This window comes from Labrus bergylta, chromosome 10, assembly GCF_963930695.1.
Source record: "Labrus bergylta chromosome 10, fLabBer1.1, whole genome shotgun sequence".
Lineage (NCBI taxonomy): Eukaryota > Metazoa > Chordata > Actinopteri > Labriformes > Labridae > Labrus > Labrus bergylta.
Window position 1 is genome coordinate 27,298,726 of NC_089204.1, and position 22,301 is coordinate 27,321,026.

General features: G+C 42.6%; 1 protein-coding gene across 2 annotated transcripts; it reads right to left on the minus strand.

Annotated features, from left to right (window-relative positions):
• Window positions 1-961: 961 nt before the first annotated feature.
• On the minus strand, window positions 962-21,971 carry thbs2a (thrombospondin 2a). 2 transcript variants are annotated; one of them, XM_020632786.3, is made up of 23 exons: window positions 21,747-21,971; window positions 21,302-21,373; window positions 20,502-21,055; window positions 20,080-20,164; window positions 17,550-17,749; window positions 15,486-15,626; window positions 15,304-15,397; window positions 13,411-13,581; window positions 12,444-12,620; window positions 11,917-12,090; window positions 10,703-10,830; window positions 10,445-10,597; window positions 8,640-8,858; window positions 8,432-8,539; window positions 8,192-8,351; window positions 7,977-8,095; window positions 7,209-7,443; window positions 5,059-5,286; window positions 4,677-4,948; window positions 4,496-4,593; window positions 4,199-4,338; window positions 3,403-3,433; window positions 962-3,059 (listed from the first exon to the last, which is right to left on the minus strand). In XM_020632786.3, the coding sequence occupies exons 2-23, from the start codon at window positions 21,366-21,368 to the stop codon at window positions 3,056-3,058; spliced, it is 3,558 nt and encodes a 1,185-aa protein (XP_020488442.1). In that variant the 5' UTR covers window positions 21,369-21,373; window positions 21,747-21,971; the 3' UTR covers window positions 962-3,055. The 2 variants fall into 2 exon arrangements, with proteins under 2 accessions (XP_020488442.1, XP_020488444.1); XM_020632788.3 differs by lacking the exon at window positions 3,403-3,433 and having other exon boundaries at window positions 21,747-21,970.
• Window positions 21,972-22,301: the final 330 nt, after the last annotated feature.

Here is a 22,301-nt window from a genome sequence, read left to right on the forward strand (position 1 = left end):
GGTGGGCGCTGTGTAACGGCTTAAAACCCGCCCCTCAGCTCCAGCTCTCAGCCTGTCGTTAGGTTGAATGTAACGTAGGCTGAGACAGAATTTCCAGCATGGAGACCGCCACGATGGGTCTCCAAAGCCCTCTGCAGTAACAAATGGGTGATGTCCATGTTTTGCAATGACAGTTGGAAACCTCCCTAAATGGGCCCCATTTGACAGCACTCACTAATAGAATAGTAAACGATTGAATGTTGCTACTTTAGCCTTAAATATCGGGTAAAGACACTCGTATGACATAACCAGAGGCGTTGCTTGTCACCTGCTTGTCACCTGCTTGAGACCAGCAGATGGCCCCTGAGGGTTCACAGACTTAAACCAAAGCAGTGGCCCAAAATGTGCAAATTTTGCAATGACCAAAACCTCCCTATGGGGCCCCACATCTGATGGCACACACTTTCATTGCCCCGCTAGTCGTCGGATGAACAATTGCTGTGAAAACCAAAGTTTGTCAATGAAAGTCACCGAAGAAATAAGAGAAAATTGCTGTAACCGGAAAAAAAGAGGAGTAAGCGTTGGCCTGGAGACAAAATGGTGATGAACACTAGTTGGAGGACCCCCCCAATTGATTTTTGCATGGGGCCCCAACAGGCTCTAGAATCACCACTGAACATAACGTCCGCTGGCATTACATCATGGTGTTTGTTCTCATATTTATTGTTCTTTATATTTTCAGATGAAATGGTTTTAAATGGTCTTCATTTCTGTTTTTAAATAACACTAATGTGAACTTTAAGAATAAATGTTTAGATTTAGCTTTGTTTTTTTGGTGTCAGATTATTTATAGCATATTGGTGATGAACGTTTGTTGAAGGGGCCTCCTGTACATTTTGGTCTACGGGCCCGACAGCCACCAGAATCTCCCCCGATGACAGTAATCATACCGGGTCACTGTCATGTAAATAATCAACCAAACTGTGTACAAGACATTTATTTATGAAACAGAACAATCTTACACTGATGTTTGTAGAAAATGTAAATCTAACAAAACAAGTATACAAAAACATTTACATTTTGTGCATTTGAAAACTCCCAACAAGGTAAACAAGATGGAAACCAAAAAACCAGAAGAACACAAGGCTGTACAGACTAAATGACACCGGGGTCGCACACTGACGCTCCCTCGATCCACACGACACAAACACACAGTCACACTCGGAGACCTTCATCTGGATTCCTTTTTCCATTGACACTGGAAAGTTTCACAACATCCATAAGTGATATTAACGACTACAATACGCATGAAAAAAGAAACGTGTAGAAAATGTTTTCACTGTATTTGAACTTCATGACTCCACAAAACACAATGACCCAACTTTGAACCTCAAAGTCTCTGCTGTTGGTGTGATTCTTCACTTAGTTTTTGGTACAAAGCATTAGATATAAAGACTCTTTCAATTAAACTACAATTACGTTTATTTAGTTACTTTGTTAATGTGTTAGACTGGCTACACACTAAATGATTTTAGGCCCAAATTTGGTCCTGATTCACCCCACCAACGACTGTGAATTGGCTTGGCCCGATTTGAGGCTTGTCCCATCCAGTGGTGGTGTCAACACGATGACTTTACTCCTCCAGACCGAGGACCAACCTCCCCAATTTCGTCTCGATTCCACCAATGATTGGGATGCCCGCAATAGCCAAGGAGAGCGAGGAGACCAGACGTGTGGATACTTTTACAGCTCACAAACATGGCGGCGAACAGAAACCAAACCATAACTCTAGCAAATTGGAATATTGGATCATGTGAGAGACCTTGCGTTCAATGATTTGGCACTGTGAAACGTAACAGCGAACGGCAAGCGTGTGCTCTTGGCGGTCCGGTGCTTTTTGTAGGATTATAATGTTAAAAAAATGTCAAAACTGTCTTTGTGTCTGTGACCTCCCCCGTTTAAAAAATCAGTTAATATTTAAAAGTTGTACAGTGTGTAGCCAGCATTACGGATCTTTTTATTTTTTGGGGTGTCATGTTGGAGAGGGTGCTTTCTAAAGTATTTGCATCACCCAATTCTAGTGATACACCCGTTAAGAGTTTCTTTGGACACTGAATACAATCGCTGAAAAATGTTCCACATGCACCATCATCGCTTTGAGGACAATGAGGCCCGGAGTGGAAAGCTAACAAAATAAACACAGTGGCTTTATTAATGTACACATGTAACCAGAATGAAAATTCCATCTTCTGTGACAACCCTTAAAAAACTTCTGTCTTTAGAGTCACCGTGCAGGTCATCAGAAATAAAAAAAAACTATCAAGAAAAGGAAGTGCGAAACAACACTTAGAAAAAATGCAATACTGAAATGTGTTATCTTGTCGTTTGTGATACTCAATTATATGTTTTTGTCAGTGTAAACAAATAAATAATTATTTACAAACTCTCGCAAAAAATGCAAACAAACAAACGAACGAACGAAACGAGCAGAGCATTAATAATTTACAAAAGGAATTATGATACAGACTTAGTATAAACATCTTTGGCACTGGCTAACATGGCGTTCTGATAGCATTCACTCAAGTTCTCTGTTGATAAAGAAGTCAAAACATTCAGGATTAAACAAAAAAGAAACAATGAGGAGATATAGTTATGGACTTGATTATGCTTTGGTTACAGATAATGTTTGTAAGACATGTTATGATCAGTTGCTCAGCGAACAAAGAACGAGGCAAAAGGTCGAGAACTGAGTCGCCTACAATGTGAATAAGTAAGAAAACTGGAGGAAAGCTCAAACAGCGTGCAAGTGGTTAGACGATGAACCCTTAGAAATGTAGAAAAAAGGTAAACATGTTTCAAGGCTTTCCTAAAAAATTCATCCCATCTCATCAGTTTTTCTTCCCCAGCTTGGGAAAAAACTGAAGTGGGCCATGGTTTCCTCTGGTGGATGGATCAAGGCGAAACATGGACGAGTGTGGAAAAGTCTCTTTAACTCTGAATTGGATTTGACGTGATGTTTACTTCAAGAAGTTCTTGTTTTTTGGCTTCCGATGTTTTTCTATCAGACGTGATTCAGTTATCTGTGGAAAGATGGAGGAAAGAAAAAAGCTCCGTCACTGCTGTATTTACAATAAAAAAGTAGGACACTCAACAGGATTCCCACAGTCAAAAGTGCCAGGGTAGCAACAACATGTGCACTGTGTGCGTCAACACAAAGCGTGTCTTCAGTGATATGGCTGTGATCGTGAAGTGGCCGCAGGCTTGTTTTCCACACTCAAAAAGAAGATCCTTGGAGGAACGCTCAAGGTCTTTCACAATGCGCCTGAGGCATTGTACACGAGCGAGCTGACAGGCAGAAACATAGCGTGACTCTTTTTAATGCTTTAGCCAAACACACAACACACAAACACCTCTCGTCGTTACCTGAGGAACACCGTTGGAAACTCCGGCTTATCTGGGGTTTGAAAAAGATGTTTAGAAAAATTACCCATAAGAGTCAAACATGAAGAAGCCCCCCCCCCCCTCTTCTGGACCTTATACTGTATTTATATAGATGTCCTATGAATGTATAGGATACACACAAGATGCCACAGAACTAAAACCTGAAATACCAATCAATCCCAAAACTGCACTCTTAAATCTAAAAAGTGCACACTCACTTTTATCTTTAATACCGTGCATTAAAGAGTTTAAACCTGTGACTACATTGCATGTACTTCACACTGCTTTTATTTGGTCTAAGCACTTATTTGGTATAACTAGATAACATTTGTTAGAAGTGGATAGTGCTGGCTTAAATTGGCAAAAAAAAAAAAAGTCCTCCCCATGCTTCGTGGGCCCATTAGTTATTAGAATATGTTGTAATTTCGGCTTAAAGGCTTACTATGCGATTTTTTTGATCCAGTAGATGTCGCCCTTGAGCACCAGCATGAAACCAAAACAACTTGCGCTGCATTGTTGTGTTAGCATGCGATCTTTACTATGGTCGTATCTTCACACTGCATGTAAATTTACCTGAAATGAGCGTGATTTAAAAAATTAAGCTTGCTGAAATCTAGAAGAAAAATTGAGCCATGAACAGCTCCCCCACATGGACAGGTGAGCTATGACAGTTTGCTCATTCAACACTACTGACTGAGAATAATGAATGGTATCTGACAGTTTGAAGACATTAGTGACATTAGTTAGTTTAATTATAGTAAAAAATGTTTGTACTAACCTCTGCACTCATACTTGAGGTCGGAGAAGAACACCAGCTCTTGTGAGAAGACAAACAAGCCTAACCTTCCTCCAGCGAATGTCTTGTCGTAAATTGGTCCTGAGTCAGCCATGATCTGTTTACCTTCATAGACCACAACTCTGCAAAATGCAAAAAAAAACTTACTTACTGAAATTTACAGAATAATACAATCTCATTTTATGATGTAATGATAGTGTTTCTGTAGTCCACTGAAAGGATGAGGCAAAGCTTAAGTCCTACCATCAAATCAAGAAAATATTCAGCTTGATTTCTTACCTTATAAAACCAGTCTTCGGTCTGTGGATGAGATGCCACCTGTAGGCTGTGTAATCCTTCCAACCAATGTTTTTGGGGTCATGCCACAGAGTCCGAACCTAAGTAGAAAAATGAGCAACGTTAAAGACCGCTTCAGCCTTTTGAAAACAGGAACATAAAGCGTGTTTGAACCGCAGCCCACCTGTCCGGGAGTGTTGCCTGTGTGCCACAAAGCATTCCTGAGGTTCTCTCCAGTGCCAGTGGTGGAGTTTACAACTTTGAGTGAAACCCCAGAGATGCCAAAGGCCTTAGAGGGCTTGTCCTCCCAGTAAGTCTGTGTGATCTGCTTCCACATCACCACATAAAAGCGCCCACTCGACTGGTATCCGAACACAAAGCCTGCATAGTCGTCATCTCTGTCTGTGTTCACGTACATCGTCCCACTGAAGTCCACAGCGTTGAACTCATCAAAACCTGAGGAGGAGTGAGAGGAATTTGATAACTTGGCCGTGTGAAGTTGAATTAACTTTCCAAGAGTCTGAAAGCTTTGGTGGCCTGAGAGTAAACATGTGTTGACAACTCACCGACGGCGATGCCCGGGTCGGAGTTGGCGGTCTGAACCAGCTCTTTGCCCTGATGTCTGACCACCCAGTTTGGATCGATTTGAGTGGTTCCCTTTGGATCCAAGTGGACCATCTGGAACTTCCTGAAGTCTGTGACGCTGATTGCGTTGTTCTCAGGGCACACGTCGAGAATATCCGGGATGTTGTCATTGTCAAAGTCATCTTTGCAGGCGTCCCCTCTTCCATCGCCTTAAAAAAAAAAAACGTCAGACAAAACAATTTAAATTAGAAATACATTCTACATACTTTTTCCTGCTTTTCCTTAGATTGGAAAATCTCTATGGCAGCTAATGTGAGTGTCATAATACTCCCACTGCAGCCGGCGCTGGAGGAGCTCCTCCAAGTTAATATTGAAGATGAATGGAGAAAATGGCAACTCCTCCAAGGAAACTCGCTTAAATTCCTTTGCCAAGCATACTGAAGAAAAATCAGCTGTCCTTACATGCTGTGACAACTTCCACTGATACTTGTAACTCTCTGAAGTCTGAAGTCTATTAGAGCCAGACTGCAGGCCAGGATCTCACAGTGGAAAGGGGCGCCACTGGCTAATGAAGGCCTCTGCTCGGGAGTAGCTAGCTGCTTGCTGTCATCATCTTTGTTATTTCACAAGGGGCTAAAACGTTTTCTATCAAATAAACACCGTGTGACGAGCTGTGAAGAAAGCGTCAGTGTCCGGGGGCCCCTCCTCCCTCCCTCGCCGTCTGTTTCCAGTTACAGACAGCTGTACAAACTCCAGGTAACCCCGCTTCAATTGGGCACTGTGAATTAATCAGGAGTGAAGCCTGAGAGAAGTAAAAACTTCACAGCCTGGCGTGTGCCCTCCTGGTCAGCTCACTGAAGTCATGCGGAATGACCTCACCTCTTGCCAACGGGGTCGTTGACTCTTTCCACAGCCATCAAATTTCACACCTGCTGCAGTCTAGCTAATTGCTAACTGTGAAGAAATCTGGGAGAAGGCGAACTGAAGTACCACAATGAACAGCACTGATTAAAGAGTAGAAAGTCTCAGTGCATGGAGCCAATCAAAGAGAGATCCGATATCCCCCCAAAATCCATCTAGCTTTAAAGATGATTTGTTCCATGACTGAAAAGTACAGACACAGTCCAAACAAGTCTCTTACATAAGGCCACATTATAGTTTTCTAAATGTTTGTGTGCATTTATTGTGAACTGCTAATGTTGGATTAGTGGTGATAATAACTAATGCTACTTTTTTCCCAATAGTGTCCTCTGTTTCTTTATGTAAAGTTATTAATGTGTCATTACTTACAGTAAAACATTTGCATTAATGTGTACTCAAAATAAAACTGATTGTGAAGTGTGTGGCTCAAAGCAAGCCAGAGCTGTACCCACTTTTAATTAGTATCTTAAAACTTTATTTTAAACTGGTTTATAGCATTTGTAATGTTGTACATGTATTTTAATGTATCCTCATATCATGAGGGTTTTTATGTAACCGAATGTTGTACATTTTAATCTGTTTGTTTACACAAAGGCCCAACTGGGGACACGAGTTGGAAATTAGCAATAGCTATAAACTCTTTATGCAGCACATCAGTTTCATGCTTTGTATTGAAATTATGTTAAATTGCATTGTCCCTATTAAAATAAATAAATTCAATTTATCTGTTAATATAATTAACAGCCAGCAAGGTGATATTATTGTATCTTATTAACTATGAGGTTTTTTCAGGTTGGTTAGCTTGACTCAGGAAAATGGAAACAAGTATTTTGTGAAGGATTAAAGATAATTGTTTTTGGGCGCTGGTGGCGCAGTGGTTAGTGCGCACGCCCAATGTAAGGAGGCTTTGCTCCTCCAAGCGGGCGGCCCAGGTTCGGATCCCACCTGTGGCTCCTTTCCCACGTGTCAATCTCTACTCTCTCTCTCCCTGATTTCTGAATCTATCCACTGTCCTATCTCTCAATTAAAGGCCCAAAAAGCCCAAAAATAAAACGTATATATAATTGGCTTTGTGTTGGTGTTTTTGCAGTGTTGCATGAAACAGTTCATACACCCCGGTGCGTACATGCAAAACTTTAACAGATGAATTCTCACATGATTGAAACGTATGTGGTGCGTCGTTTACACAATTTTAGCGCTACATCCTCACCATCAGAGTCCAGCTGGTCTACGTTGGGTGTCAGTCTGCAGTTGTCCTTTTCGTCAGGTACGCCGTCGTTATCGTCGTCGTAGTCGCACGCGTCCCCTTTGCCATCCTTGTCGTGGTCGGCCTGGTTGGAATTGGCCACATAGGGACAGTTGTCCAGGTTGTTCTGATGGCCGTCTTCGTCGATGTCCTGGTTGTTGTCACACTGATCTCCAACAAGGTCGTTATCTAAATCAGTCTGTGGGAAAACAGAAAAAAAAATATTATTACTGTGACACTTCCTCCTACTGCTTAAATGAATGCAAAATAGTATGACGTGTAGTGGAAGCATTGACTATCGTTTGATGGCAAAAACGTCTCTGGGGTGGAAGGCCAATTTTAAAGGGATACCTGATAAGCAAGCAATTGCCCCAAAGTTTCTGTCTGTTCCTCCCTGTTTGTCTGAGTTTGTCTTTGTGGCAGGCGTGGCTCATCACTCTCCAGTCCTGCCTCCCTGTTACCTGGTCAAGCCTTTTCCCCTCCTGCTCCTTGCCCCACACCTGCTTCCCATCTACAGTCATGCCTGCAGTTTTTGCTCTGTCCCACCTCTTCTGCAGGATTATCCTCGTTTTACTGCTTTCTTGGGACAATAAAACCATTTAAAACCAGCTCCTGTGTTTGGTGTGTTGCACATGGGTCCTGCCTTCAGTTAAGTCGTAACAACAACCAAATGGAGACTGAGAATGCAGTACTTTGCTGACAGTGTACTGTATGTATATAAAAGTTCAGTACCTGGTCGGGGTTGTGCAGCAATGGACAGTTGTCACACTGGTCACCAACTCCATCCATGTCAGTGTCCTTCTGGTCAGTGTTGTACACATAGGGGCAGTTGTCACTCTCATTCAGAATTTCTAAGAAAAAAAAGGCATGTTGAAGAGATATTGTTGAGAATTATTTGGTAAAAATGTGATTCTTAGTTGCTTAAGGGGACTTAAGTCGTGGTTTACCATCTCCGTCTATGTCAATTGCGCAGGCATCTCCTTCTCCGTTGTGGTCGGTGTCTATCTGAGCAGGGTTGTGTTCATAGGGACAGTTGTCGCAGCGGTCCCCGACTTCGTCCTTGTCAAAGTCAAACTGGCGAGGATTGAAAAGGAGGGGGCAGTTGTCCTGTAGGGGGAAAAGAAATGTTGTTAGAAACTTTTAAGAATCAAGAATTTGATCATGGAATAAAAGGTGTCCATGTGTACCCTCTCGTCTAAAATTCCATCACTGTCATCATCCTTGTCACAAGCATCTCCTTGACCGTCTTTGTCAAAGTCCTCTTGTCCAGAGTTGGGAAGATTAGGACAGTTATCCTGAAAAAGCAGTTGGGAAGTTCAGCGGTTTCACAGATATCTTAAATATAAATAATGCTGAATAAGCATCTATATATGTCAACAAAGGTCAAAGAAATACCTTCTTGCAGTGATATGTTGCGTTGGCACCACACACAAGGTTCTGATTGGGCCAGCCATCCAAGTCTGAGTCCTCTCCGCAAATGAAGCCGTCTCCAGCGTAACCGGTCCTGCACTCACACTTGTACATCGGGTCACTGAAGTGGCTGAGGTAGATGCATTCGGCATATTTGTGACAGCTGTGGGTCTTGTCCTTGCATGGGTTCTCCGGCTCACACACCTGAAGAATAAAAACACACAAGGCATTGGAACCATAGTATGAAATGTGCCATCAGTGACATCAAACATTAAGAGCACTGGATTCACCAATTACAAAAGGTCAACCCTCCAAACCATTCTCACTACTGCTTATGGAATATCCCGTTAACCTTTAACTGAAACGTTCCCTGTTTTATTTTAAAGGACTTACATCTTCTTTCAACTCTTTTCAATCCAAACCTCCCCCTGATATTGTCAGGGGGATTTTTTCCCTGCTATTACTCCCTACCATTGTCTTTGTTTGTCCTTGTGGGCTCATTGTTTTGGTTTCTTGGTTTTCAGATTGTTGCCAGTTCCCTTACTAGATTTGTTTTGCTGTTTGGGACTTGCCTCCTGTGTGCTATTGCCCGGTTGGCCAGAAAAGACTTAGCTCTATTGAACTGAAACTTTATATATTGTTTCCATTGTTTTGTTAAGTACTTATTCTACCACTGTTTGTCGTGCTTTTGCTGTGGCAGCCACTCAAAACTGAAAGCAACTCCATATCAAAGTGAAGGGTTGAGGCCAAGACTCTGGACAAAGCCAAAGTGGGGGGGGGGATGGGCGCGACTTCTGGGTACGGTTGATTTTATGAAATCCCTCTAAATTCTTAATACATCCCACTAAAACCCACTGCTGCCTCTTTATGGCAGCACGAGTTATTCACAGCTGCCACTCATTACCACATGATGAACATGACTCCATTTTGGATGCCACTCCATGAGCTCATAGAGCAAAGAATGACAGCAAGGGGCGAGCCTTTGATCAGAACTGCCAAATGGAGACCCTTAATGCCAGATGAGACAATTCTCTTTTCCCAAATCAATTAGTGTCATTCTGGAAACATATCAAAGACAAGCAGCTGCAGTATCACAAAGGATGTAATACGAATGCATCTCAAAGTGGCCCGGCAAATTTTTGTACATTTTCCAGACTTTTTTTTTTTTTTAATCCTGCGATCAAAAGGGAGGAGAAAAGTGTGTTCCCATCCAGTTATTAATTTGACATATATGGCATGTTGTATAACTTACAATAAAATCAGTTATCACAGCAGTGGAAAGTGGAAATACTGAGTTTTTAAGTGCTAAAAGTTTGACATGATTTTGCTGGGCTAAAAGCACTGATCCATTCAACACGTACAGTAAAAACACAGTCCAAAGAAAAGGTTTGAATCTGCCTCTGACCTTACAATGCAAGAACCAGACGTGTGTCGCACATGTTTGGTGTTAAGAGTAGCCCAAGTCTCCTCCCTTTCCTTTTTTCCTGTCAATACCGGGTCAAGGTGAGTGAAATTCATAAATTGAGGCCCAAGGTCTTCCCTCCAGCGCTGTGTTATCACTCTCGATGCAAGAGTGCGGCCTATAAATCACCTGAGCGGCTGCTTCCATCTTTCACAAATCTGGATCTGACAAAAAATCCAGACACTTGGAAAAGAATCTGCCTGGAGCTAGAGGCCCATGTTGGACTATTTCCTGTATTTTGCTCTCAGGTCTTTTATGAGCTAGCCTTTATCGAATAGGGTCAAATAAATAGTCGATCGCTGGTACAAAAAGATCAACTTTAACTCACCTGTTTGTTCTTCTTTGCTGACTCCACGCCCATACCGAAAGGCTGGGTGCCCTTGTATCGTTTTGGACAAGGCAAGCAGTGGAAACCAGGATCAGTGTTGACACAGCGTGGTGTTTCTCCCACTTTGAAGCAAACGTCTGTCACCATGTCACACTGGAAGAGAGAAAGGATAGCTTAAGTATAATGCAAACTAAATGAAGCATGAAACACATGTTTGCTTAATATAAACTTTTATAAACTTTTTTATAAACTTTTTACCTCGTTAATGTCTTCACAGTGGGTACCGTTTCCACGGAAACCAGCAGGACATGCGCCACACTCCCAAGATCCATCCGGAGAGCTGTTGCAATCCACTCCCCCGAAGCAAGGGTTAGACAGACAGCCATCTAAAAGGACATGAGGTGACAAGAATATGGATTTAGACATTGCAGGACATATCTGTGTAGAGTGTTTCTCATTGATAAAACTCCAGAAATTAATGTTTTTTTATTTAAACCTGATGCTAAAGATCAAGTTTTGGGTTAAATACCCAGAATAACTTCTGTGGTAAACACAAACTGAAGGGATTTTGATGTTTTTTTCTACCACATAAAGTACATCTGGAAGTGCCCCACTTGGGAATTTCTTTATTTTTTTGTTTACAAAAGGCTAACAACTGGCTAACTAGTACTGTTGGTAACATTAGAACTTAGAAACGTATCAACTGGTTGGAAGCTTAATGGTGGTGATGTTGGAGTCAGTCAACTGTGGTGTAGTTCCTTTATAGACTAACATTAGCATTTGACTTTAGCCGATTGCATTCACGCTTCAAAAATGATGACAGTATGTTGTGTTCATTCATGAAGATTATCTTGGTGAACAAAATGTGTCAAACAGTTTTTTGCCTCAGAGTTTAAACCCATAGAAAAAACCTGAAGGCTTTTTGTAGAGGGAAGCAGCGTGATGCCTGCAGCACTCTATTCTACCTTACATCTCGGCTTCAAAGGGTTGGTTCACCATGTAGTAAGTTTTGGTTTAATATATAAAGGCTTTGGCTGTCTAACTCCACTATAATAAATAAATAGTATAAGTTTTTGTTTTTTATTTTAGGTACTCACAGCATTGGAAAATTAAAAATAAAATACTTTTTTGTCATCAACCTCTCTTTCGAGATAGAGTTCCCCTGCTACTGAGCATATTTTGGTGTCATGTATGTTTAAAATATTTGGTGGTACTTTGTGTTTCATGATAACATTAGCAAGCCGACATGCTCAAATGTTCTGCTTAAGTCTGTCTGAAGTTGGCACCCAAGGATAAAACATTGGACCAAAGTCAGTATGATTCATCCTCTGGGAAAGTCAGTTTAAATTGAATCCAATCCTTGCAGTAGCTGGCCAGATATTTCAGGTTGCCATATAGGGGTTGGAAATAATCACCAACAGACATTTTCACCTCTAGAAGCGTTTGTTTGTTTGCGAGTGATCGGTACTCACCAATAGGACATTCTTTGTCGTTACAGCTGTCGTCGTCGTTGGCCTCCCCGATACACTTATTGCCTCCATACTGAGGTTTAGGGCTGTTGCATTCACGCGTCCGACTTTTGATCCCCCGTCCACATGTTGCTGAACAGGTTGCCCATGGAGACCAAGGACCCCAACTACCATCAACTAAAAAAATACAGACATAGAAATTCAGAAATTGGTTTTTGACATCGAGCACTTTGTTCCAACAGTATTTCAACTCTTTCTTTCTAAATGATAATATGCCAACATTTCCAGCTAGCAATCTGAAAGCAGCAGGAGAGTTGGGAGCCTGGAACTTAATACTGCAAGATGAAACATATTGAGCTGATTTAAGTCAACATTTCCTGAAAGACAGACAGGAGGCCAGTCCAAAACACATGGGGAATGTTGCCTCGGGGGAGCCATGAGACACAAGGATGTCTGCTGGTTCGACAGATGCTGAAATGGAGATGCTTCTTTTTTTGAGAGTTTCCTGTCACACACATTGAAATACTCACCGGGACACGGCTTGGCAGTGCAGCGCTGAGTCTCTCTCCCACTTCCCTCGCAGTCTTTCCCCCCCAGCTGTGGCACGGGGGCGTTGCAGTGTCGTATCCTGGTGATCTGTCCTTCTCCACAGGTCACTGAGCAGGAGGACCACGGTGACCACAAACTCCAGCCTCCGTCCTGGCGAACTGGTAAATCAAACATCAGACATATTGGACAAAGATCAACAAAACATTCATCACGTATTATCCTCTAGAGTTCCACTCAGTGAGTGTTTTCTTGACAAAGTCCTAGAAAATGACCAAGACAGCCTCTAAAAGTAACAATGTGATCATGGTGACCATGGCTCGTTTTCAAATATGCTCAAGCCAACGTTTAAGTCATTGTTGGTCAACTATTCTCCTGATTCAGTCGCCCAACAGATGCAGTAAAATCTTAGCTGAAAGCAGTAATAAACGTTGATCCCACAATTACCCAATTCATCGGTCTCGACATCCAGCATAAATCTTGCGAAATCTCCAGACACCCTACCCAATTAACAACCAATCTAACGATCAAATTCATTAATGTGTTTCTTATTTCTGCGTGGCGGTCTGTTGAGTCACTGCACTGTGGAACGGCCTCTCAGCCAGTGATTTATTGGATATTAACTTGGACTGGGTACACCCTGCAACTCGACCGAGAAATTCAGCTCTTCACTGGCATTCATCCTCTCTCACATGGATCCAGTTCTAACAGATTTATGAAGGCCTTAATTCTGTTTTTTGCACTTGAAGTTTCCACCTCATATTTACTCAGTGCTGAGTTTTTCCACAGTTGTATCGTGTATTCCATTCCCCTCCTACTGTTTTCAGTTTAACATTTTTTGCAAAGTTGTGGTAATTGCAGATGCAAACTTTAATAAAGATAATAGCTCAGCACTAAGTCAGTTGCTACTGGATATCAGGTGATATACTACTTTAAAAATAACATCCTCACCACGGCTGTCGCATTTTCCCAGGCTGCACTTGCGCGTCTGTATGGAGGGTCCTGGACAGGGGTTGCTGGTTGCATCACATGACCGACCCCTTTGTTGAGTTCCTATCCCGCAGGTGACTGTGCACTCTGTCCACTCTGACCAGGGGGACCAGCCATCATTGCTGTCTTTAGCTGAAAGATATAAAAAAAAACATTTATTTTTCCATTTAGAAGCAGAGGTGAACTATATGCCAGACAATTACTTGCAGAGCCATTCTCATGTAGTTAGCCTTCTCCTTGTTTGCTTGTTAAGAAGTCGGACGGTACATTGAGATCTTGTACTGACCCTCAAAAAGCACACGAAAAAAACTGAACCTCACATTTTCCGACTCTGAAGCATGGAGGACTGTGTCGATCTGGTCTGGTCTGCTAAATATGTCAGTAAGTTTGACTTGCTTAAAGGCTTTATATGTGATTTTTTGATCCAGCAGATGTCGCCCTTGAGCACCAGCATGAAACCAAAACAACTCGTGGTGCATTGTTGTGTTAGCATGCTAATGCTAGCGATCTTTATTATGCTGGTATCTTCACACTGCATGTAAATTTACCTGAAATGAGCGTGATCTAGAAACACAGTTAAGCAGTGAGTACAGTATGTTATTCTTCTTTTCTCTAGTCCCTCAATTAAACAACTTTTATACACGAGGGGAGGAGTCAGCCAGCCGTCCCGGCGATGTAAACAAACTGAAGATAGGACTCTGAAAACTCTGAAAACATCACAGACAGTGGGACTTGGGTGTTACACCCATTGTAGACAGTCATGACTCACAGAGTTATTTTCAGAGGATATACTTGATTTATATTATATTTAAGTGTGAAATATTGCATATAAAGACTTTAAAGGTTATTAGCAGGTTCCTTACCACGTAACACAATTTCCCAGTTTTACAAAATTTCCCAGTTTGGGATTAATAAAGTAATTCTATTCTATTCTATTCTTTAACACCTAGTGCAAGGGACATCACTGGTTCATCACACCTTTCGGGCTCTATTCCAACACAGTTCTTTGGCCTACATGATGCCACAGCAATCTTCCAACACCTTATGAACCAGGTAGTATCAGGTCTGGAGGGTTGTACTGTGTACTTTGACTTTAGTGACTCTTTGGAGGATCACCTTTGGTGCATCCTTGCCCTTTCTGATCGACTGGCCTGGGCACATTTGACTTGTTAAAGTGTTAAATTTGCTGAAGCAACACTAACCCACCTTAGCAAAGTCGTTGGCCAAAGGCTAGTAAGGCCGGTAAAGCTATGGGTGCCGGCTGTGGATCGGTTTCTTGTGCCATCCACTTCAAAGGTATGGTAGTGTATTATCTTTTATTTATTTCTCTACTCACTTCCCTTTTGAGCCCAAAGGTGAAGTTTGAATGGTCTTAACTTTGTAAAAAATGCTTTTGAAACTGTGAAGTTTCTGTTGTGTTCTTCCTTTGTCCTAGATCCCTCACAGACAGGACAAGCCTTTCAGTCTGTATGTGAATGCAGTGGGAGGAAAAACGTCCACGTCCACTTACTTTCAAAACAAAATAAAAAAAGTACATGCAAAAAATCAAGACTGCACTGTTTTTATTCTTCTTGTCAGCCCGGTCACCACATTACCTCATCTCAAAAAACCCACAGAAGCCTCCCTGAGTGTCTTATGTTTTGACAAATAAATGTGTGGTTCACTCTGAAAGACAAACTGGCTGCAGCAGTCCTGTGGAATAAAAATTAAATACATGTGGCATATTGTTTTTTTGTTGTTGTTGTTTTTTACGACATATGGAACCATTGAGTTAAAATAGCATGCATACATAAAACTGTGTGTGTGTTCATAATTGTGTTTATACGCTGGGAGCATTGGCTGCTGATTACTTACGCAAACACACGGGGCAGCACTCGCCGTCAATAAACGAGGGGCTGGCACAGGCCACAGGGGGGCACGTGATTTGGTGACACACGATCTTGGACTCCTGCCATCAATGAATATTGTAGATGAATCAGTGTTATTGATATTAAACAGTAAATCTGTACTTATATTTCCACATAACTTGGCACTACCTGGCAGGTACACTTGGTGCAGCTGTCTACAATCCAGTCTTCTTTATCGTCAAACAGGCGTCCATCCTGCCAGCACATGTTCTTCTCCTTGGAGTTCTTCATCTTCCCGAGGGCCTCCTTCATGACTGTGTTCTCCTCCGTCTGAAATATGCAACAACAGATAGATTAGGAGACAAAGGAGATCAGTCAGAAGTGATTAGGGCAAACGTGCGCGCCTGCACTGCATTCCATTAGAGATGTCAAGGTGTACACCTGCTGACAAGCTGAGTCTTTCATGAGAACACATGTGAGGTTACTTTTGACCAGGTGGTGTGTTGAATAGTACATCCTGCTCGAGAAGAAATGCAGTTATTCCTTAGAGCATCTGGGAGCAACCTTGCTCTTATTTTGATTTTGTCGGCCCCTGTGGACAAAGTGGAACGTCTTGAAGCATGAAAAATTAAAAAACCTTTTCCCCTTATAACTATCTCACTTTCTACTCATGTAAGGTGTAACTGTACCTGTTTTGAAACATGCACTCCATGCACCTTACAGCAGACTTTCCCTGTCTGACAGGAGGGGGTAGGACACATAAAGAATGACACAGAAATGCAGACAAAGCAACAACGTCCGACACTTTGGTGACAATTTGTTCATTCAGTCATTGCGTTCATACGTGCAGCTCACTCTGAATATTTGTTTAAGTTTTCAGGAGTTTTGTTCATGTGTGAAAGAAAAAAGATATGAAACTCTGGCGCAGGAAATTAAAAAGAAAAGGCCATTTTTAAGCTGTGCGATGTTATCGGCTTTGCCAGAATCGAACCCCACTGCAGCTGTGACATGTAGGGAATAAAAACGTTAAGAAAAATGCGTAATCTAACAAATGGTGTGGATTGCTTTTGTAGGTCATACAGGAAAGCTGTTTGTTAACCAGTTGACTAAAATGTATTACCACGAAAAAAACTGTCAAATCAAAGCACTTTATGCATAGATTTTTTTTTTTTTTAACTTAAGGCCAAATGTCGCAGGCTGTTACCCATTCAATTAACCTCTCCTTCCATTCTCCATTTCGGTCTTGCATCACATTGTTCTGAAAAATAAACTTTCTAAGGTCGTCAAATAAGAGGGGAAAACCTCTGAAAACTTAAATGAACCTGAAGGAAAAAAGCACCTCCAAACAAAAAAAGCTGCCCCGTAATACTAACGAGAAATGTCATAAAATGTCAACTGTGTTTCTCGTAACTGTAGATTCCAAAAACAAAGCTACATTTCTGTTATGTTTCTAGAAAAATAGCCCGTTGAAGTGTAACTCAGTTTTGCACATCGTAACCTCCAACACACTTGGAGACCACTGGATCTCTGGCTGGACTTTGTAACACTTAGCAACTGTCAGGAGATAAACTTCTGCCAAAAGTTTGTGTGTATTTTTGTGCATGTGTGTATCTCTACGTGTGTGTATGTGTATGTGTGTCCATCCTCCCGTTAGGAAAAAGGAGGCAGCAGTGTGCAGCACAAGAATCTGAGACACCACTCGATCTGGAAGAGCCTCAGGGACCCTTCTCATCCCAGCCGCTACTTTTTTCCTCCTCCCAAGGCTCATGCCCAGACTCTCTTATTGCTGGGAGGCTCCCAGAGGAAACACAAGGGCTGTTTAAACACAGCCAGACATTAGACTGGACCCTGCAGCTGCCAGGGGAACACTTCCTATATCCACATGTAACATGTCATAAAAGCTGTCTGACTCACGCTGCCACAGATAGCTGGAGTTAAACGGGTTCAGCCATCACGGGCCACTCTATAAACAGCCCTGCGGCTACTAAAATGTTTGCTTTCAAAACCAATGTAGGTTACCTAGTAACCTAATTTAAACCTCTTAGCTCCTGGCAGCAGCCTGGGGAATCGTATCATTTGTTTTCCTAATATGTCCAGTTTCTCTAAGATGTTGATTTTCTTCCCTGGCTGATTTCACAATTCCACATTCATCACTGACTTTGGCCCGTTCAGCCAATTAGGCATCTTAAAACAAACTCAAGTCAAGATTATGTCCATTAACAGCATGTCACTGATAGCACTTCTGCTACTCACCACTTTTTGTAAGCCATCAATGAGGTTGCTGACGACGACGCGCAGGCCGTTCAGTTCCTGGAACATGGTGCTGAGTTCCTCACAGGAGCGCTCGCACATATCCGCGCCCAGATCATCCGTCTTCTGACCGATAATGTTCGTCGTGATGGAGGGACTCACGGCCACGGTTTCTGTGGTCTCGCTCACTATATTCACCTCATCTGGGAGGGGGGGGGGGGGGGGGGGGGGGGGGTGGCAGAAAAACAGACATCAGAGAGAATGATGGAAAACACATTTGAGAGATATGATGATTTGAAAAACAAGAAAAGCGAGTGATTTCCTGTTTTCCTGAAGGCGGCCAAAGAGATCACAACAATGTGGTGATTACAATGTTTATTGTGTTCCCTTAAAACAGATGTTCAGACAGCAGTGTTTGGTCTAAAAGATGTATTTGTGTTTGAAATGGTGACGGTACATGTTTTCCACTTCCAGCAGTTCAGCCGTGTGTGGACATCAGGAGGGGATGCAAACGCGGAGCTGAAAAAGCAAAAGACCTGGGTGTTCCTCGTGTCATTCGAAACAAGCCATTGTAAATCTCCTCCATGCTTGAGGTAAGTGGACACTTCCAACATGAACTCTACAGACTGGAGTGACCACACAGATGGATTTGCAAGGTTTCCTGAGACGCTAATGGTCTTTTTCACTGCAGCCGATCAGAAGCCCAAACATCAATAAAACTGTCGTCTGCTCGATGCAAATCAAGCTCGTTAAGTTGGATCATTTATCATCCATTGCTAAAACTTTTCACATGTAAATGGTGAATTACAAAGATAATAAGGCTCTGCATTTATTCTTGTTTGCACAATCTGCCGATCGGGAGCTGGAAGTCCAGTCTAGAGTGATGTGTCATGCAAAAGTTCAAATCACAGGACAGGACTTCATTTGTGGGTTGTAGTTTAGCATTATTCCCTCTGTAATTGTGAGTATATTTCCTTTATATTGCCTCCATTTCACCCCAAACTTATTCCAGCGTAATGTCAAACCCTTGACCTTAATTTATATCGCGATGAGCTTTGTGACTGTTCAATGCAGAAAACAGAAGACACATATGAAAGCTCCACGGGACGACCTGTCAGTCGGCCAGAGTACAGCGCATTTCATTGCAACTGGTTTGGAGCTCGCTGTGTAAATTGGTGAAGATTAACAACAGGCCGGGGGACTCTAAATCATCAAGTTGTCCAGATTGTCCGACGCTGTCCCTCTGTAGCCAGCTCTGTGTTTTCTTTTCCTTCTTCAGTCTGCTGGATTCATTCAAATCTCAGGAGGCTTTCACGCTGTGTGTGCATGTGAACGCATGCTAGCTTGCCTGTGAAAGCATTTACACATTCTTCTTCTTTCTCAAAGCAGATAGAGAGAGAGAATTAAGAAAGAGCAAAACGCTTGGGTATGTTTAATGCTGCTCATTAATGTTCCGACATGACAGGATTTACGAGGGTTGGTTTTGTTGGTTTACGAGTGACTCTTTGGCTTTAAGAGTGCTACCAGAGCAGAACGTTGACTTGCTACCTGCCAGCGTGCAGAAACCTTCCAGTCCATGGTCACATTTGTTCAACACATAAACTCATACAGCTGGGATTCAATCAACACTGCAGCGCAACAACATCTCTATCAGAGCCAAACACGCACCCCCGCATATGGAGATGTTTTGTCACACTGGCCTGAAGACGCAGTTGCCAAATCTGGTGACTCCTCAGCTTTGTTGTGCAGGATGATTATCTCCACGTTCACCCAGATATCTGTTTCTTTTTAGCTGCGGCGGCGGCTTCTCGCGTGAGCCTCGCCGAGGATCACGAGGTATTATTGCTCATGTGAGCAGAGCTTCAGCTGAGAAAAGTAACCCAATCAGCCAATACATGACTTCATTGTGTGTGTGTGTGTGTGTGTGTGTGTGTGTGTGTGTGTGCGTGTGTGTGTGTGTGTGTTTGTGTGCGCAGCTGGAAGAGGAAGCTCCCCGCTCTGCAGCAGAGCATCCACTTTCTCTTTTTCTGTTTTCTTTCCCAGGGCATTATCCCCGAGTCCTCGAGCCAGTGGAAATAAATGTAAGCATCTGTGTCTCCTTTTGTTCACCGTGCATGCTGCTCCACCTCCAGCCACTGCATTGACACGGCTGATAATGGGGGGGGGGGGATCTTGCCACATATCAAATCTGCAAAAAGCTGTTTTCACCCACTTAAGAAACCAAAAAAGTTAAATTCACATGAAGGGAGTCAACTGAGAGCGCTAAAACAGTTTGGGTCTGGGTGCTGTGGTTGGTTAAAAACTTAACAAAACACAGATACCAATGCTTTGGAGGGATTGCATGTGAAAGAGTTTCCCAATCACATCTGTAAGGTATCGCCGCATGAAAGGGTTTACGAATATAATTAGTTTGACTCATCGTTTGGCTCATGAAAATCCACCAGTGAGAAATGGTTCCCACTAACCAAGTCTGGCAGGCACTTTTGGGATGAATGTTTATCTAAGTTAACCACAAAAAAAAATTCACTCTTACCCGGTTTTGTAACCTCGCAGTCTTTGCTCAGGAGAACGTCTTCGATGCTGGTGTCAAAGATGAAATGCACGTTCTGCAGAAGGCCCTGTTAGTAAAAGAAAGATGCGACATGATCACACGGTTTGAAGCCACTTTTATCATATTCTTGATACTTTTTGGTAAGTTTATTTTCTATTTAAACTCTTCTGGTTTTAAGATTTGCATTGGGAAACAGACAAACACACTCGCACAGGAGCTTAGAAGTTCCCTCTTGAACTTGTCACACTCATTTTTACACACAAGGGGCAATTTAAAGTCTAAATATGGAGTCCTTTTCCACAAGAATAACAAGGGCTACACGTAGCCACTCTGCCACACTTTAAGAGAAAGTCGTTTTTTTTTCCTTGTCTAGACACAAAAAAAAGCAATATAGTGTGTCTCACCCTGAAGTGGCTTTCCCGGCTGGATCCCTTTGCCACATACATGCGGCTCCCCTCGGCATGCAGGTGCTCGTAGAAAGGAGCATCCAGGATGAAGCTGTCTATCAGGCTGCAGCCAATGAACAGGTTTGCATTTTCCCCGTGAACGTGAAGCGTGATATTCTTCCACTGCGAGTCGGACAGGTCCACATCCTCAAAGGAAAACAGGTTCTGCGAGCCGTCCTCCCAGTAAACCAGGTCCAGAGTGTTGGCCCGTCCGTTGGAGACGATCTCGAACTGCCGCTGGCCGTCGCGGCCCTCGAGACCGATCAGGGTCCCCCGAGAGGCGCGGTCCTGCCGAATGCTGGCCTCGAACACAAAGCCCTCGTTGTTCTGGATCTGCTGCAGGATTTGTTTTAGGATAGGGGGGCTCACTGGGGGCAGGTGGTCGAAGCGGATGAAGCGGTAAGCAGGAGCGTCAGAGTTTTGGCCCCTGAACTGTTTGGCCCCCAGAGTCTTGCGTGTGATCTGGCTGATTTCAAACAAGTCGAACGTTGTCTCGTCCTCCTGCTCGCCATCTATGAATCAGAGAGGAGAGGATCAAACTGTTACTTTATTGGCAAAGAAGAGTTTTTAAACCCTTTATAAAAAGAGAGAATCACAATTTGTCACATAAATCAAAAGACAAAAGACTTTAAATGAACGACAGCGAGAGGGGATTATAGCATTAAGCTGCATTCCATTATGTTACAATAATCACTTAAATAGTATAAATATTATGTTTATAATTCATTTTTGGCATCTTATTCAAGCATTCCACTTACCTTGAGTCAATGCGAGGAGGAAATTAAAAGATAAGAGCAGCAAGAAGAGACTTCTCCTGAGTATCATATCTCCTTCAAAAAACAACAGAGATGTGCTTTATTAGTTTTTATGTCACGTTATTGTCCTTTAATGACCTCATAGGTCCCTCTCTATAGGCGTCTGCACTTTTCCCTGTCACAACCTGGTGCATAATTGAAAAATAAATTGAAAAAAAAAACACAATTTGATAACGTATATGAAGGAATTCCCGCTAAACAGGAAGACTACCTTAATATGTTTACAGCATCACATTAACAGACTTCAGTTTACATATAAAATCACCTTCTGCTTACGAATTTATCCTTAAGAGTTTACATTTAACAGAAGAAAATGATCTATGATGCTATTGCCTACTATCTCTGCACACAACATGTCAAACATCTGTGCTCCATATAGTCTACTTACCTGACAAATTAAGCTTTATTTCCTTAATTCTGTTCGATATCCGGCACAAAGATCAATAAAAGGTTACAAATTGTGGAAGATAATCAGCTTGTTTGCTGACTCGAGCCGATGGTTAAATGAATGAGAGGTGGTATCTCCTGCAAACCTCGTGCGTAAAAAGCGTAAAGTCCACTTTGGTTCTCTACATCCACAGTCTGGAGGACTGGAGGCACAACACTGACTGCGGCTCTCTGCTCCCTCCTCTTATATAGAGGCTCACAGAGAGCCTGTCAATCAAAATCCTCTGGGACTGAACAGTTTGAGGTCGGTTGTTAAGAGACCGGGTTACATAATTATCTTCCGATGGCGTAATTTTCTTATCCGTGCTCGCGCACACACATGGCTGGTATGGGGGGATCTGTGACCCCTCCCCCCCTGATGCCCACTGCCATCCCCGCCCTATCAAAGAAACCCACCTTCACCCCTGTGTGTGTGTGTGTGTGTGTGTGTGTGTGTGTGTGTGTGTGTGTGTGTCTGTGTGTGTGTGTGGAGCTCACTGACTTTCACTGTGGGAGA